Raw genomic sequence first — 18,010 nt, forward strand, 5'->3', positions numbered from 1 at the left:
CACTCCAGTCTGGGTGACAGAGTGAGACTCCAACTCAAAAAAAAAAAAATTTTAAATGTATAACTAATAAAGGGGACAAGAGAGATCAGGATAGAAAGGAAATTGAAATGGAGTAAGACATCGCCAAACAGCCCTTGCTATACAGCTGCGACTCGAGAGACATGTATCTGGTTTACAAATGCACAAAATAAAAGGGAAAAAGAAAACCCTAAAAACAGGCAACAAATGCAAAACAAATCTTTTGAACGTCTGACTTTGAGCACACACGTCCTTGATGCAACAGACAACAAAGCAAAGAGCTGCTAGGAGTCTCAACCTGATTAGTGGCCTCACCCTCAGTACTGTTGCTATTGTTTCCAAGTTCACACACGTGTGTATATTACATACATAACAAAGTCAACTAAGTATTATGTTTATACTGTTAGTAAGATTTTCAGCTCAAGGAAAGGCAGATACAAACAGCAATCAAGGTTCTAAATACATTGCAAGGTTAAATTTTCTTTTTTTTTTTTTTTTTTTTGGTTTTTTTTTTGAATTGGAGTCTCACTCTGTTGCTCAGACTGTAGTGCAGTGGCTGCTCGCGGCCACCGCATCCTTGACCTGCTGGGCTCCAGCGATCCTTCCGCCTCAACCTTCCAAGTAGCTGGAACTACAGGCGTGCGCTTACCACGCCTGGCTAATTTTGATTTATTGTAGAGATGAGGTCTCGCCAAGTTGCCCAGGTGGGTCTCGAACCCGCGGGCTCAGGCAATCCACTCACCTCAGCCTCCCAAAGGCGCCGGATTACAGGCTGAGCCACCAAGCCCGGCTAAGGTTAAATTTTCATTGGAGCTCCTCAGTTAGGAAAAGGACTTGACAGGCACGTTGGCAGGGCCTAGTCTTGGCTGGGAATTCAATCAGCAAAACTGCCCAGAATGAAGACTCAACTGGGTCTCAGCAGGAGTTTTAACCAAGGTGGGAGACAGGAGCTACACGTTTGCCAAAACCGGGACTGGTGGCTTGACCACAGACTAGTTCAACTTGTCTGCAATGTCCAGGGCTTGCTCAGAGAACCTGCTGGGGCTGGGAATGATGCAGAGATTAGACCAGTATGTCTGCTGGGTCTGGGTCTCAATTGGTGTGTTTGCCAGGGCTGGAGACACGACCAGCACATTCAACAGAGCCAGGTCAGGGACTCAGCTGTGTGTTTCATAAGGCCAGAGCCAACGAGGTGGCCTATACCGTGGAGGCTAGAGCATTCTCACTAACAGAGAGGAGACCTATAAATACAGAAGAGAGACTAGAATAAACCCAGTGATACTAGATTGGAATTGGAGACATTGGTGTAAATTCATAGTTGTTAGTATATAAAGATAAATACAGAGAGGTGCCCATGTATGTGTGTATGTACATATATATATATATATTCCTTCTAGTTATGTCCACTAAAAGGATTTAAAAGGAACCAGAACTCACTGGAGAAATTACTGATTCCAGGCTGGAGCAATGAAATGCAAAATGAGCCAAAACATCTACTCGTGTCAAAAAAGAAAGTGTTCAAAGACATGTCAAGAGGATACAGGATCCAGTTTGAACAAGCCCCACTAGCCAAATCTGGGATAATATAAGCATCAAAACAGTGGTAGTAACAGATTATAACCCACCGAATTAGGACTCTATAAATCCATACTAATATCAATATACAAATGAATAAAATCGAGGCTTGGTGAGAAACAGGATTCTTTTTAAATTTTTTTTTTTCTTTTTACAGAGATGAGGTCTCACTCTGTTGCCCAGGCTGGTCTCAAACTCCTGGGCTCAAGCAATCCTCCTGCCTAGACCTCCCAAAGTGCTGGGATTACAGACTTGAGACATCCCACCTGGTCAAGGAATAGGATTGTTATGTGGTTGGTCTCTAAGTTCCCTGCCATAAAACACTAATTATAAAGAGAAAATGGATAACTGTATTAGGAAGAAGCCTGGCAGACACCATGTTAATCAAGTGACCAAAGTTATCATCCCTGGAAACAGGACAAATTGCAATTGTGTGCCATCTGATGGGAACAACGAGAATAACACAGCAAAACCTCTCTGGTATTTATGGACTGAAAGAGACTAAAGGGATATGATAACCAAATGAAACACAACTCTAGACTGGATCATTTTGCTATCAAGGACATTTCTGGCACAATGGGCAAATCCTGAATGGCTGTAATCAAATAGTAATAACATGTCAATGTTAATTTTCCTGATTTTGATGGGTGTATATGAAAATGTCTTTGTAGGAAAAACACACTAGAATATGCATAGGTAACCGGGCTCGGTGGCTCAGCCTGTAATCCCGCACTTTGAGAGGCTGAGGTAAATTGATTGCCTGAGCCCGTGGGTTCGAGACCCATCCAGGCAACTTGGCAAGATCTCATCTCTACAATAAATCAAAAATTAGCTGGGTGTGGTATCACACGCCTGTAGTTCCGGTTCCTTGGAAGGCTGAGGCGGAAGGATCGCTGGAGCCCAGCAGGTCGAGGCTGTGGTGGCCGCTCCAGTCTGGGTAACAGAGTGAGACTCCAACTCAAAAAAAAAAAAGAATATGCATGGGTGGTAGGGTATCACGTCACTAGTTACTCTTACATGTTATCTATACGGTTCTTTCAACTTTTTAAAATGTTTATTCATGTTTCACTTTTTTTGGGGGGTCAGTCTCACTCTGTCACCCAGGCTGGAGTGCAATGGCATGATCACAACGATGCTCACAGCAACCTCAACCTCCTGGGGTCAGGCAATCCTTCCACCTAAAGATCTCGAACAGAACAGCCAGAACAGTTGCACATTACCACACCTGGCTACTTTTTTTTATTTTTTGTAGAGATGAGGTTTCACTATGTTGCCCAGGCTGATCTCGAACTCCTGGGCTCAAGCAATCCACCCAGCTCCGCCTCCCAAAGAGCTGAGATTACAGGTGTGAGCCACCATGCGACCTAGTGTTTCACATTTTAATAGGTTGACAGGTATCCCTCATAAGTCATCAAAACCAGGGAGGCAAACAGACTATCATGTGTAAACAGAAAAGTGCTACTAACGCCAACTCACTTCCCCTGAAAAATCTTCTTCCTGCTGCTCTAGACTCCTATGCTTCATTTCCTACTGCTGATTGCTCTGGTTTTTCCATCCTTCTCTTGCCTCTCTCCCTTTCCAACTATTTCCCTCTCATCCATCCCATAACCTGTAATCACGATGTACTGATTTATGATATTCTTTTTTTTTTTTTGAGTTGGAGTCTCACTCTGTCACCCAGACTGGAGTGCAGTGGCCGTTCCCAGCCACCGCAGCCTCGACCTGCTGGGCTCCGGCGATCCTTCCGCCTCAGCCTTCCAAGGAGCTGGAACTACAGGCGCACACTACCACGCCCGGCTCATTTTTGATTTATTGTAGAGATGAGGTCTCGCCAAGTTGCCCAGGCAGGTCTCGAACCCGCGGGCTCAGGCAATCCACTCACCTCAGCCTCCCAAAGGCGCAGGATTACAGGCTGAGCCACCGAGGATATGTTCTTAGAATTGTGCTAGATCCTACAGCGAGATTTAAGTCCCACTCTCCACCAAAAACAGGGTCAGGCGAGCAAGGGCCAGGTAGCTAGGAAGACAAGATACACAGTCATGAGCCACATGTGGCTTTGGAGCACTGGAAACATGGCTAGTGAAACGGAGGCACTGAACGTTTCACTTCAACCTGTGACTGCATTTAAAGTTAAATAGCCATAGGTGGCCAGTGGCTGCTACATTGAACAGTGCAGCTCTAGTCAGCAGAAACAATGGTGGTGACAGAATAAAAGATCTTTTAAAATTAATTTTAAAAAAACACTTTGTAGCAATTATGCACCCTAACAATGAAATGAGCTCCATCTCCATGTAATCTCTGAGTGCACCCAACAAAAAAGGAGGGAACTTTTTTTAGACACAAGTGGAATTCTAAGAGTCCAGCATTAGGATGGGCAAGAAGTTGGACTACAAAACATCACATTACTCTAGAAATGAAAAGAATTCAAAGATAGTTTTATAAGGAAGGAAACCCCGATGTGGAAGTCAAGAGAGTTGCTAGAGGTCACACAGAAAATCAGCAAGAGAGAAGGAACTAAAAGCCAGATTTGAAAATGCTATGTCCTATTACTTGCCTTAATTGTGATGATTTCACAGGGGTATATGTATGTAAAATGTGTAAAATGGTCCACTTTGAGGTCTTCTAGAAGGTTAATTAGACTTTTAAAAAGCTGTTTGAAAACAGTGGTGACTCAGTCTGTAACCCCAGCAATTTGGGAGGCCGAGGTGAGAGGATTGCCTGAGCCCAGGGGTTCAAGACCAGCCTGGGCAACTAGGTGAGCTCACAAAAACTAGCTGGGCGTGGTGGTGTGCATCTATAGTTCCAGCTACTTGGAAGGTTGAGGCGGATGGCTCACCTGAGCCCAGCAGGTCGAGGCTGCGGTGGCCATGAGCGTGCCACTGCACTCCTCCAGCCTGGGTAACAAGAGTGAGACTCCAACTAAAAAAATACATATAAAATACATATACATATAAAATACATAAAAATACATATACAGCCAGGCTCGGTGGCTCAGCCTATAATCCCACGCCTTTGGGAAGCTGAGGTGAGGGGATTGCCCGAGCCTGCGGGTTCAAGACCCGCCTGGGCAACTTGGCGAGACCTCATCTCCACAATAAATTAAAAAACTAGCCAGGCGTGGTAGTGCACGCCTGTAGTTCCAGCTACTTGGAAGGCTGAGGCGGAAGGATCGCCGGAGCCCAGCAGGTCGAGGCTGCAATGGCCGGGAGTGTGCCACTGCACTCCAGCCTGGGCAACACAGTGAGACTCCAACTCAAGAAAAAAAAAATACATATACATATAAAAGTGCAGTATATCTGTTACTACACCATCTTCAGCTCTGCCTCACAGAGTTGTGAGAATAAGCTGGTTATTATATGTGAAGACTTCAACCAGTGCTTAAAGTGCACACTATGGAAACGTTAGCTGAATTCCCATTATCGGCTATGACAATTCTGCCCTCCCAACCAGCTCAGGGAAAGTCATGGTAAGAAGAGTGAGCCAGACTCAGAGTCAGAAACTCCAGATCACAGTGCTGGTTCTTGGTAAGTTCTCTGTCTCAATTCTTTGTAAAATAACTTAGCGAGACAAGATGATCTCTAAAAGGCCTTTCCAAACTAAAGATTTCAGACCAGGATAAAAGTTGCAGAAGCAAAACAGAGATAAATATGGGACCCTTAGGGACAGACTGATAAAACTTAAGACCTGGCTGGACAGAAAAATGACGGAAAACAATGATTCAACCATGAACACAAAGTTCTCAGCTCTGGATAACTCGAGGTTTAAATAAAAAAGGGAGAACGTTCACCCAATAGACATATATTTATTATCTTAATAAATCAGTAGGTTCTCCGTGGAAATGAATATTCACAAACTTCTGAATCAAAATGTCAACTCGTACATTTAAAACACGTGCTAAGGCCAGGCGCAGTGGTGGCTCTAGCCTGTAATCCCAGTACTTTGGGAGGTGAGAGGACTGCCTGAGGTCAGGAGTTTGAGATCAGCCTGGGCAACTTGGTGAGACCTCGACTCTACATAAATAAACTTTTTTTTTTTAATTATATGGGCTGGGATCGGTGACTCAGCCTGTCATCCCAGCACTTCGGAGAGGTCGAGGCAAGTGGATTGCCTGAGCCCACAGGTTCAAAACCTGTCCAGGCAACTTGACGAGACCACATTTCTCCAATAAATCAAAAATTAGCTGGGTGCAGTAGCACACGCCTGTAGTTCCAGATACCTGGAAGGCTGAGCTGGAAGGATCACTGGAGTCCAGTAGGTTGACACTGGGGTGGCCGTGAGTGTGCCACTGCACTCCAGCCTGGGCGACAGAGTGAGACTCCAACTCAATACACAAACAAGCAAACAAATAAGTAAGTAATAAATAAAACACGTGTTAAAACCAAAAGCTCTCCTCATGAGATTATTTTAATGCTATGCTAAAAGGAAACCCCTAAGGACAATTATAATTATAGATAATGATATTTAGCACGTTTAATCACAGTCATTCCAAACTATCAGATGTATGAAAAAAATCAATGTATGCATCAGTCACCAAGAAACGAATCTCTTGAACAAGTCTTTCAATGTGGAAACAACCTAATCCCAGAGTCACAGAGCTGCCTAGAGATGTTACAGCAGAACTCGACAGAGCACTGTGGCCTGTTTTCCCTTAGACAGTGACTTCATGAGCTCATCTTCACCAGGTGAACTGCAATAGCATGACTCAGGTGCGACAGGGACCACGCTTTCGGAATCAGATCAGACAATAAATTGCTGTGTGCCCTTAAGCAGCCTTTAGAGAATCATGGTTTCAACTTGGTGTGACATCCAAAAGAATGCCTTAGATGGTGCTGTGGAACAGGCTTTTCAAGACTGTGACCTATTCCTTTCATAGATGTGACCACCCCAGCAAAGTTATGTTGACATTAGGACAGGCTCCGTTCCACTGAACTGTACTGATGCAACATTCCTGGACAAAACTCACAGTTGTTCATAAAATCCTTTGCTGATATTTCATAGACTGAAAAAAATCCTGCCAACTTTTTGATGGTCCTTCAAGGGTTCAAGGGCAACATTTCAAATAGAATATCCTTCTCTGGACATTGAACAGTATTTCAGTTATAATTGACTGGCCAACATTTGGGTCAAATCCCAGAATAAAACATTTTAAAATAAAATTGTTCATGATATGTTATAATTTAATACTATCTGCAGACCTATTTAGACATAGCTGAAGTGGACCAATTTATGACTAGATAAAATGAAAAATGTCGCCGATTAGCCTAGAACAGCCACATAAAAAATTCCTAGTTGCAAGGCAAAGCAAATGATATGTTGAAAAGCTGCAGAAAAGAACTGAGACCACTTGGGAAATGAGTCACTTAGAGTCATGATATTCCAGATATTTTAGGTAACCCCTTCTGCTTGGGAACTTCATTTTAACGCTTAGAATGGAATTCTCCCTAAAACATACCATATGGTTCCCATCTTTTAAAAAGATACACAAGGCGACAGAGTGAGACTCCAACTCAAAAAAAAAAAAAAAAGATACACAAGGAGAGTATGTAAGAATTTTAATATGGGGACCGGGGTCAGGTCCTAAAGCCAGTCCCCCTCGGACACCAAGGGATGTTGAAGCTCAGGTGGTCTAACATGCCTTTGCTGGCTCCACAGCCTTACAAAACCCATAAATCTTGAAAGAATGTAAATTAAATCCAGCACAAACAACACAGATGAATCAATTGCTATACTGGCTGGAGATGACTTTCTCTGTTTGAACTAGTACTGATATCCATTTCTCTAAGATTAGCACGTTTGTGTATTTCTGCCCCAGAATAAAATAAAAACGGAGAAATTCATTTCAATCTTTCATGTGGTTTAGTAATACTTATTACTGTACAAGCTACAGACCCCTCCACTGTGTCCTGGCCTAGCCTGTTACTATATAGATAGACCCTTGAGAAACAACCCTAGAAAGGTACAGGAGCTTCTAGCAATTTCACACACACACCCAAGAGTTCTTTTACACCTTCATGAACGCACCACCTCCATCAAGTGCATCCCACCACTTCTCTACACAGAGGGATACTAAGTACCACTACCCACCCCTTAGACAAACACACACGCATATCCATTCCAAACTCTCAGGATGTGGACAAAGCGTGGGCTTTGTAATCAGACACAGTGAAAGTCAAATCCCACGTCTGTAACTCAGAAACTCATTCTTGAGTCCAAGTTCAGTTGTGTTCAAGTATTCCTTCACCACAAGAGAATTTATTTTTGTTTTTGTTTTGTTTGGCAACTTTTGCCAAGAACAATCATTCCAAAGCCCAGGGAGACTGAAAACCAAGTATCAAGGTACCTACCATCCTCTTCTTCCTCAAAGTGCTTCCCTAAGACACATGAGGGGTGTCTGCAACAAAGTCAGCAGGAGGCACACGTGGGTGCTTGGGTTAAACTGTCTGTTAATTTTTATTTAAGTTTTAGGCACTTTTCTGTAGTACATTATATATTACACAATTAACAACGAAACGAAATGGAATGGAAAATAGCCTCCCTACCCATTGTCGTCCTCAGTAAAATGAATTTTCTATCAAATGTTTTCAAAAATGAAGCTTTTCTTCATGCACTCAATAGGACATAGGATATTTAATTTCTATTTTTTGTGTAACTCAGGATAATTTACTCTATCTCAAGTTAAAGACTTTTCTTAAAAAATAGAGTGTACATTTGTTTCCAATGAGACTTCTTAGATTAAAGAACAGAGAAAATATTAAAATACCTTTAAGCGGCCGGGCTCGCAGGCTCAGCCTATAATCCCAGCACTTTGGGAGGCCGAGGCGAGTAGATTGCCTGGGCCTGCGGGTTCAAGACCTGCCTGAGCAACTTGGCGAGACCTCATCTCTACAATAAATAAAAAATTAACCAGGTATGGTAGTGTGCGCCTGTGGTTCCAGCTACTTGGAAGGCTGAGGTGGAAGGATCACAGGAGCCTAGCAGGGTGAAGATGCGGTGGCTGGGAGCGTGCCACTGCACTCCAGTCTGGGCGACAGAGTGAGACTCCAACTCAAAATAAATAAACAAAATAAAGTAAAATAAAATACCTTTAAGCAAGCTGTGATAAGATCACGGTAACTTACACACTCATCCAACAAATCACCCAAGCAGGTAAAAGAGATGACAGTGCTTGCCTTTTTTAAAACTCAAAAGACATTAAGGAACTCTGTAATCTGATATCATAACGATTTCTTACATCCAGAAAACAAAGAAGCAGCTGCAAACCAAAGGCACACGTACCCATGGAGGAATAAACCTGCAAGGAACATCCCAGAGCGGAGCGACATGTCCACCGAGCGTCCCACATACCTTCATCAGCGCAGAGTCCGGCGACTGTGAGAAGCTGGGGCGAGCGCTCCTCCAGCAGCTGCTGGTGAATGTGCACACAGCGTAGCGTCCACCACGGCAGGCTCTGGAAGAGGAAAGGGGACACCTGGGAAACTGTTCTTAAGCTGAGTGAGACTGAGTTCCAGAATCATTTTTCACATCTGTGAAGTGTATTCCTCAATAAGCGTTCGCACCCACTGCTGCTCTCAATAAGAACACAAATCCACTTCTGTGTCTAAGAATAACACCACACCTTCATTCTCATAAAGACTGCTTCTTTCAGCCACTTGGCCTTCCTGACCCCATTTCGAATTTGCCATCTCTTCCTTTAAGAGGTCTGCTGTGGTCACCCTGCTCTGTGGCCCTCTGCTGTCACTCTAACCCAAGTGCCAACTCCTCTGGTGGCTTCGGCAAGAACCCCTGTGGGGTGATTTTTCCCTAACAGCATGTGGCTTGTATTCCCCCTGAAACACATCCCGCTGCATTCATGTACGTCATCCCGAGGTCTCACTGTTGTGTGTCACCTATCCAGCACGAAACCATGTTTACCCATCTCTGTATTCCCTCAAAGCAAGGACTTCTACACAAACTACATGATGAGAAATGTCTCAGAGTCAGATACTATCCAGTACTGGGAAGCTCCCTGTCACACCTCTGTCCTCCATGAAGCCTCCTCCCACTACATGGGCACATTCATTTGTCGCTTCTCTGAATCTCTACGCTTTCCTAGAAGTCAGCACCAATGGACCAGCACTTGCCTGTCGAGATGATAACTCCACCTGAACCATTCATGTCTGAGGATACAGACAGCATTTTATGCATCATATCAGTTAATGTATGGGCTGCGCACACAGTACCATTTTGTTTAATCCTCTGATGCTTTTTCTTACTTGATCAATATATCCTTATTAAAAAAAAAAAAAGAAGAAGAAGAAGAACTGGCTGGGCATGGTGGTTCATGCCTATAATCTCAGTACTTTGGAAGGCCAAGGTGGGAGGATTGCTTAAGTCCAGGAGCTCAAGACCAGTTTAGGTAATGAACGAGACTTCATATCTATAAAAATAAAAACATTAGCCAGGCTTGGAGGTGCATGCCTGTAGTCCTGGAACTTGGGAGACTGAGGTGGGAAGACCACCTGAGTCCAGGAGGTTGAGGCTGTGGTGAGCCATGATTGTGTCACTAAACCTCAGCATGGGTGACAAAGCGAGTCCCCAACTCAAAACAAAGAAAGAACAAAAATATGAAACAAGCCAATCTAGAAGCATATACAGTGAAGAGTGAAAACCCCTCTCTTCCACTGCCCAAATGTCAGAAAAACTCATAACAAAGGTTTATATTCCCTCCAGAACTTCCTCTATGTATCTGCATATGTATATGCATGTGTGCAAGTTGTAACAGGTGTTTCTGATAGGCTCATCACAGTATCAAATATGATCAGGTACTGAATCATCTAAATTAATCACAACTATGTTATTTTGAAGTATATTACATGAAGGTATAAGAATTTCACTCTATTGCCCAGGCTAGAGTGCAGTGGCACAATCATGCCTCACTGCAGTCTTGAATTCCTGAGTTCAAGCAATCCTTCCACTTAAGCCTCCCGAGTAGCTGAGACTACAGGCATGTACCACCATATCTGGAAAATTTTTTTATTTTTCTGTAGAAACAGGGTCTCACTGTGTTGCCTAGGCTTGTCTCGAACACCTGGGCTCAAGGGATCCTCCCACCTCAGGCTCCCACAGTGCTGAAATTATAGGTGTGAGCCACTGCACCCAGCCAACTTAGGGAAAAATGTCTTATTCATGCTACTATCACTAAAAGATCCAAGATAAGGACCTATACTGGCTAAGGCAAGTTGAAACTCACCTATTAAAAACCCTTCTAAGCCGGGCTCGGTGGCTCAGCCTGTAATCCCGCGCCTTTGGGAGGCTGAGGTGAGTGGACTGCCTTAGCCCACAGGTTCGAGACCCGCTCTGGGCAGCGAGACCTCATCTCTACAATAAATCAAAAAATCATCCGGGCACGGTAGCCCATGCCTGTAATTCCAGCTACTCGGAAGACTGAGGCAGAAGGATCACCGGAGCCCAGCAGGTAGAGGCTGCGGTGGCCGGAAGCGGCCACTGCACTCCAGTCTGGGTGACAGTGAGACTCCAACGTAAAAAAAAAACCAAAAACCCTTCTAGTCCGGGCACAGTGGCTCATTCCTGTAATCCCAGCACTTTGGGAGGCGGAGGTAAGAGACTTGCTTCAGCCCAGGGGTTCAAGACCAGCCTGGGAAACTTGGCAGGATCTCGTCTCTACAATAAATCAAAAAATTAGCTGGGCATGGTGGCTTTTGCCTGTGTTTCCAGCTACTTGGAAAGCTGAGGAAGAAGGATTGCCTGAGCCCAGCAAGTCAAGGACGTGGTAGCCATGAGCATGTCCTAGCACTCCAGCCTGGGCAACAGAGTGAGAGTCTGACTCGAAAAAAAATACAAAACCCTTTTAGTACAACTGATTCAAACCCTCTGGCTTGGTGAGAATTACTCACAAAGGCACAGCTTCCCTTCTCACCACTCCTTTAAAACAAACTCAGTGTCTGAGCCTCAGTGCCCAGGAAAGTGAGCCCTTGCACAGAACAAAGTCCACATCTTACATACGGAAATACTATGTTTCTTAGAAGTGTTTGGCCAACACTTAAAAATGGGGAGATTTCCCATTAAATGCAACTGTATTATTTAGACATGACAGCGTGAGTTGCAGCAATCAGATATAGCAGGAGCCAGCAAGTCACACCTGTGGGCCAAAGCCAGCCACTGCTGGCTTCTGCACAGCCCAGACACTCAAAATCGTTTTTACTTTTTTTTTTAAAGATGTGGGGTATAATTCAGGATTAGGTATATAAGTAGTCATCGATCGGTAAAGCTTGAGCCCCACTTCACCTGGTTTGAGATCAGGTACCCCCTGGCAGATTCCCACTACTGCCTATACCTTTCATATAGTATTATGGTAAATGTTCAGGGTATGCTTATAAGTGAGGTTTTTACTTTGTTTCTTTGATTTGAGTTGGAGTCTCACTCTGTTTGTTGCCCAAGCTGGAGGGCAGTTGCACAGTCATGGCCACTGCAGACTCGATCCTCTGGGCTCAGATGATCCTTCTGCCTCAGGTTTTCGAGTACTGGAACCACAGGCACGCACCACCACACCCGGCTAATTATTTTATTTTATTTTATTGTAGAGACGAGCTCTTGCCATGTTGCCCAGGCTGGTCTCGAACTCCTGGACTCAGGCAATTCTCTTGCCTCCACCTCCATTAGTGCTGGGATTACAGGCATGAGCCACCATGCCCAGCTGGTTTTTCCTTTTTTAAAGCACTGAAAAAAATCAATAGTATTTCATGACATGTGAAAAGCACATGAAATTTACAATTCAAGGTGCATAAATATAGCGTGATGGGCACACGGCCACACCTATCCGCTGCCTGACATCTCTGGCTGCCTCTCTGAGCCGCAACAGTTCGCACCCCACAGTGCATGCCCCCCAAAACCCCACTGCCTCCTCATGTCTGGGAACCTCCTTTTGCATGCCAGCTTTCTGTGGGTATGGGTGTCTCTCCTCATTGGTAGTATGGGTATGGGAGTCTCTCCTCATGATGTAGTATGAAGACATTACATCAGACGTTCAGCCAATGCACCACTAAATCAAGCCCAGATCACCAGAGGCTGCAGACTATCTGCCAGGAAACAGGAACTCAGACCACCACACTGTGGCCACAGGTCACTGTCCTTAGAAAATTCATAAACGACTACAAAGGATGTTTTACATCTATATCTAAGATTCTGAGAATACATCCTTCAAATCCTATTAAAGAGACTCAATAGCATCTCATTTTATAGTCGATTAATCTCAAGAGGGAAGAAAAGTTTTTGCTTATTTAAATCAGATTTTAAAATAAATACCGAGGTCAGGCATGGTGGCTCACACTTATAATCCCAGCACTTTAGGAGTTGGAGGAGAGAGGATTGCTTGAGTTCAGGGGTTCAAGACCAGCCTGAGCAACATGGCCAGACCTCGTCTCTACAATAAATTCAAAAAAAGTTAGCTAGGCGTGGCAGTAGCACATGCCTGTGGTTCCAGCTACCTGGAAGGCTGAGTGGAAGGATCACCTGAGCCCAGCAGGTTGAGGCTATGGTGGCCAGGAGCGTGCCAGTATACTCCAGCCTGGGTGACAGCGTAAGACTCTGACTCAAAAAAAAAAAAAGATAAAATAAAATAAAGACCTAGGCCGGGCTCAGTGGTTCAGCCTGTAATCCCAGCACTTTGGGAGGCCAAGGCAAGTGGATTGCCTGAGTCCGCAGGTTCAAAACCAGCCTGGGGAACTTGGCAAGCCCTCGTCTTTACAGTAAATAAAAAAAAGTAGTTCCAGCTACTTGGACGGCTGAGACAGAAGGATCACTGGAGCCCAGTGGATCAATGCTGTGGTGGCTGTGAATGTGCCACTGCACTCCAGTCTGGGCAATGGAGTGAGACTCTAACTTCAAAAAAAATTAAAAATAAATTAAAAAAAATAAAGACCTAGAAGAAGACTTAGAGAACAAAACACACCAAGACACTGTCAGCACCACACCTTCAATCTGGTGTTAGTGAACACAGAAGTCACACATGGGCAGAAGGCCATGGAGCCTGGCGCCTTACCTGAATAGCTGTCAGCCTCTGTTTCACGTTCACCAGGATCACGCGCGCTAACAGCAGCAGCAGCGGCTTCACAGTCAGGCTGTAAATTGATTCACCATCCAGAATGAGCAGGCTCAGAACTGCTGCATCCAGCTCTTTGATCTGGAAAGATGTTTGTAAATGAAGAAGATACAGTTTAATAAAATGCTGATCTTTCTATGTCTTATAATAATACACAGATTTTCCAGTTAACTCAGCTTTGAAACAAAGGGATTAATCTGCCCCAGAGCAACTGGCACTGGACAGAATTATCAGAGAGCCCCAAATCCAGCCTGCCCCGATGGATGGTCACCCATTCGCTGAAACTTTAGACAAGCAGGAACTCAAGGAAATGCTAGCTCTGAAGAGTCATCATGGCTTCACAGATTTACTTGTAAAAAAAATCACCTCAATAAAAAGTATCCCCATTTTAAAGTATTTATAGTCCATACTCCACTTGACACTTGTATCAAACACCTACATCTCGCTTACGCTCACTCTTGCAATGTCATTACAAAGCACGTCTCCACACCACAACTCCCATGAGGCCAAGCAATCAACAAGGTCTCACATATCAAGGGATGAGTAGACACGTGACCATAGACCAGAGTGAGCAAAGGCTGCAAAAAAGGATGCCTGTAAAAACTCTGCCGCCGGACAGAGATCTCGAGATCTTATACAAGGATAAAGGACTTGTGTTTCTAGAATTAGAATTTTAACAGCTGCCACAAACTAGACAGCAGGAACCCTTAAACATCAGGAACATGGGCTCTGACATCACATACACATGTCAGTGCCCTGTGCAAAGTTTTCCTGATGAAGCCTCAGTTTCATCAATTATAAAATGAAACAGAGCCGGGCTTGGTGGCTCAGCCTATAATCCTGCACCTTTGGGAGGCTGAGGTGAGTAGATTGCCTGAGCCCGCGTGTTCGAGACCCGCCTGGGCAACTTGGCGAGACCTCATCTCTACAACAAATCAAAAAATGAGCCGGGCGTGGTAGCGCGCGCCTGTAGTTCCAGCTACTTGGAAGGCTGAGGCGGAAGGATCGTCGGAGCCCAGCAGGTCGAGGCTGTGGTGGCTGGGAGCGGTCACTGCACTCCAGGCTGGGTGATAGAGTGAGACTCCAACTCAAAAAAAAAAAATGAAACAGGACAACCCCTTCAGGTCCCCACCCCACCCCCCACTGTGGGAGCTTTTCTGTCCTCTCAATAAGTCCTGCTTTCTAAAAAAATAAAAATAAAAATGAAATGAAACAACTGAATCCATACCTCAGAAGATTCTTTTAAGGATTAAGCTAAATAATCCCAGGGCCTGGCTCAACACAAACTATTCTGACTGGGGTTCATCTTCTGACGTCCTTTCATAATCATTCAAGAGTGTGACAAAGGAATAAAGATAGCCAGGCACAGTGGCTCATCCCAACACTTTGGCAGGCTGAGGTGGGCAGACTGCTTGAGCCCAGGAGTTCAAGACCAGTCCGAGCAACATAGTGAAACCTTGTCTCTACAAAACATTAAAAAATTAGCCAGGTATGGAGGTGCAGGCCTGTGTCCCAGCTACTAGGGAGGCTGAGGTGGAAGGACCACCTGAACCCAGGAGGTCAAGGCTGTAGTGAGCTGTGATTGTCGTGATCATGCCACTGTACTCCAGCCTGGATGACAGAGTGAGATCTTGACTCAAAAAAAAAAAAAAAAAAAGAAATAAAGACAACATGAATTACTACCATCAAACAACAAAGAAAGCTTACTGTTATCTCCACTAAGAGTAGATTTTTTCCAGCTACTCGGAAGGCTGAGGCGGAAGGATCGCCAGAGCCCCCAGCAGGTCGAGGTTGCGGTGGCCGGGAGCGGCCATTGCACTCCAGTCTGGGTGACAGAGTGAGACTCCAACTCAAAAAAAAAAAAAAAGAGTAGATTTTTTTTTTAATCTACAAAATTAAGGAACTACTTTGAAGTTATCACAAGTGCCTCAGTTTTAGAAGTGAGGAAACATACCCCTAGAAGTTGAGTGAAGTCCAGATTTTCCAACGCCCAAACCAAAGTCTTCCTACCACCAAGTGCCGCCTTTCCCACAGATCTCTCTACTTCTTCCTGTCCCTAGCAAGGCCCAGCGCTGTACTAAGCCAAGGGTGGGGTTCAAGGATGGGGCCTGGACGACTTCTAGCCTTCTGACTGGCACTATATAGTAACAGGGATGCAGGTCCAGGAAGAGGCCCTGGCTTGGAGAGGAACCTCATCATGAGCACACTCAAGGGCATAAGTCTATGGAATCTTGTGAGAACCCAAGTAGAGGTACTCAACGCACAGTGAATTTACTGACTTGAGAACTCAAGAGAAGACCCTGTCTGATGTGCTCACACTGGGCCTGCAGCCCCACAGAATCGCCCTGTAAATCAGATGGGTACGAGTCTTATTGTCGAAAGTCCAATCCCAACTGGGAAGGCCCAAGGAGATACAAGGCATACCTTGAAGAAAAAGAATCCTTATTCCAATCACTTCTAGACAAGAAGCATATCTGTTCTGCCACAAATTTCAGGGCATAACCTACTAAATGAAATCCCAATGTAAAAAACAAACAAGTAAGCCAAGTGCAGTAGTTCACGTCTGTAATCCCAACACTTTGGGAGGCCAAGGTGAGAAAACTGCCTGAGCCACATGGCAAGACCTCATCTCTCCAATAAATCAAAACATTAGATGGGCATGGTGGCGCATGACTGTAGTTCCAGCTACTTGGAAGGCTGAGGCAGAAGAATCACCTGAGTCCAGCAGGGTGAGGCTGCAGTGGCCGGGAGTGTGCGACTGCCCTCCAGCCTGGTTGACAGAGTGAGACTACAACCCCCCCAAAAATTAAACAGTTCTCCAGGTTTGCTCCTTTGCCAGAAAAGATCTTTGTGTAACTGGGGTGATTTAAGCAACCAGGTGACTGGTGCAGCTGTCTGTGCGTTAATAAAAAGAGTAGCTAGCAGAGCTCCATGAATGGAGAGTGTCTGAAGAGGAAGGAGCTTGAGAATGACAATAGAGCTTCTGGAAATACTTGAAAATCTGGTCAATGCACAAGCATGCTCAGTAGTTCTGAATGAGCTAGCAAGCCGTTTCTTTCCCACCTACTATTAACTCCAGTTTATAAAGATCTGTTTGCATAGATCATAATTATCTACAATATTTTCAAGAAGCTTACCTCACTGAATTGCTCAAACAAAATAGATGGCAAAAAATCCTGCGGGTGTAAGTTGACAGGAGGCCCCGTCCAGTTACTCTGAACGAAAAGCTGCAGACTGCTCACACCAAGTAGGAATATCAGCTGTTGTCTGTGCACAAGGAGGGTTGAAGAAAGAAACAAGAACCATTGTCGCCAGATGATCTCCAACACACTATTGCATTTCAGTCTTGTTAAGAAAAATCTAACATTTATCAAGACTATCCTGGAGTATTTAAAAAAAAATTCTGAAACATAAACAATGTCCAATATCATAGCCATGAGCCACATCTGGCTCTTCTGAATTGAAACTCATTAAAACTAAAGACAATTTAAAGTGCAGTCCCTTAGTCACACTGTCCATGTTTCAAGTACTCAACAGCTAAACATGGCCAGCGGCTACAGTAGCGGGCAGTGCAGATACAGAACATTTTCAACAGAACTGCCTATGTCCTGCTCAGGTACCTGTAACTGCTTCTTGCAGTATATTTAGCAGCTCTGACATTGCCAGAAGATATATGGACAACGGCCTTTATACAGAGGAAAAATGATGGCATCAAGGTGTTTCTAACCTTTTACTGATGTAGTACCACCAACTGCAAGAACAACAACAAATACCTTAGAAATGTGAGCGCAACCTAGATTTTTCAGACCTGTTTTGGTTTGAGACAGGGATAGGCAAACTTTTTTTTTTTTTGAATTGGAGTGTCACTCTGTCGCCCAGACTGGAGTGCAGTGGCCGCTCCCGGTCACCACAGCCTTGACCCGCTGGGCTCTGGCGATCCTTCCGCCTCAGGCTTCCAAGTAGACGGAATTACAGGCATGCACTACCACGCCTGGCTGACTTTTTGATTTATTGGAGAGATGAGGTCTCACTGCCCAGGCAGGTCTCAAACCCGCGGGCTCAGGCAATCCACTCATCTCAGCCTCCCAAAGGCGCGGGATTACAGGCTGAGCCACCGAGCCTGGCTGGCAAACTTTTTATAAAGGGACGGTTATGGAATATTTTAGGCTTTGCAAGTCACATATGTTTTTTCCCCCTTTTTATTTTATTTTATTTTTGAGTTGGAGTCTCACTCTATTGCCCAGGCTGGAGTGCAGTGGCACGCTCATGGCCACAACAGCCTCGACCTGCTGGGCTCAGGCGATCCATCTCAGGCTTCCA

The 18,010-nt window shown here is 44.7% G+C and overlaps 1 protein-coding gene across 1 annotated transcript in view; it reads right to left on the reverse strand.

Moving 5' to 3' along the window:
* The window catches only part of TTC27 (tetratricopeptide repeat domain 27), a 170,686-nt gene that overhangs the window by 147,069 nt on the left and 5,607 nt on the right, over nt 1–18,010 (reverse strand). Inside the window, exons 3-5 of the mRNA XM_008061877.2 lie at nt 16,828–16,957; nt 13,631–13,771; nt 8,938–9,040 (exon numbers count right to left, since the gene is read on the reverse strand). Of these exons, the coding sequence (XP_008060068.1) occupies nt 8,938–9,040; nt 13,631–13,771; nt 16,828–16,957 (374 nt within the window). The remainder of the gene's footprint in view (nt 1–8,937; nt 9,041–13,630; nt 13,772–16,827; nt 16,958–18,010) is intronic.

This window comes from Carlito syrichta, unplaced genomic scaffold (genome assembly GCF_000164805.1).
Source record: "Carlito syrichta isolate Samal-C Ts95f unplaced genomic scaffold, Tarsius_syrichta-2.0.1 Scaffold305633, whole genome shotgun sequence".
In the NCBI taxonomy this organism is placed as follows: domain Eukaryota; kingdom Metazoa; phylum Chordata; class Mammalia; order Primates; family Tarsiidae; genus Carlito; species Carlito syrichta.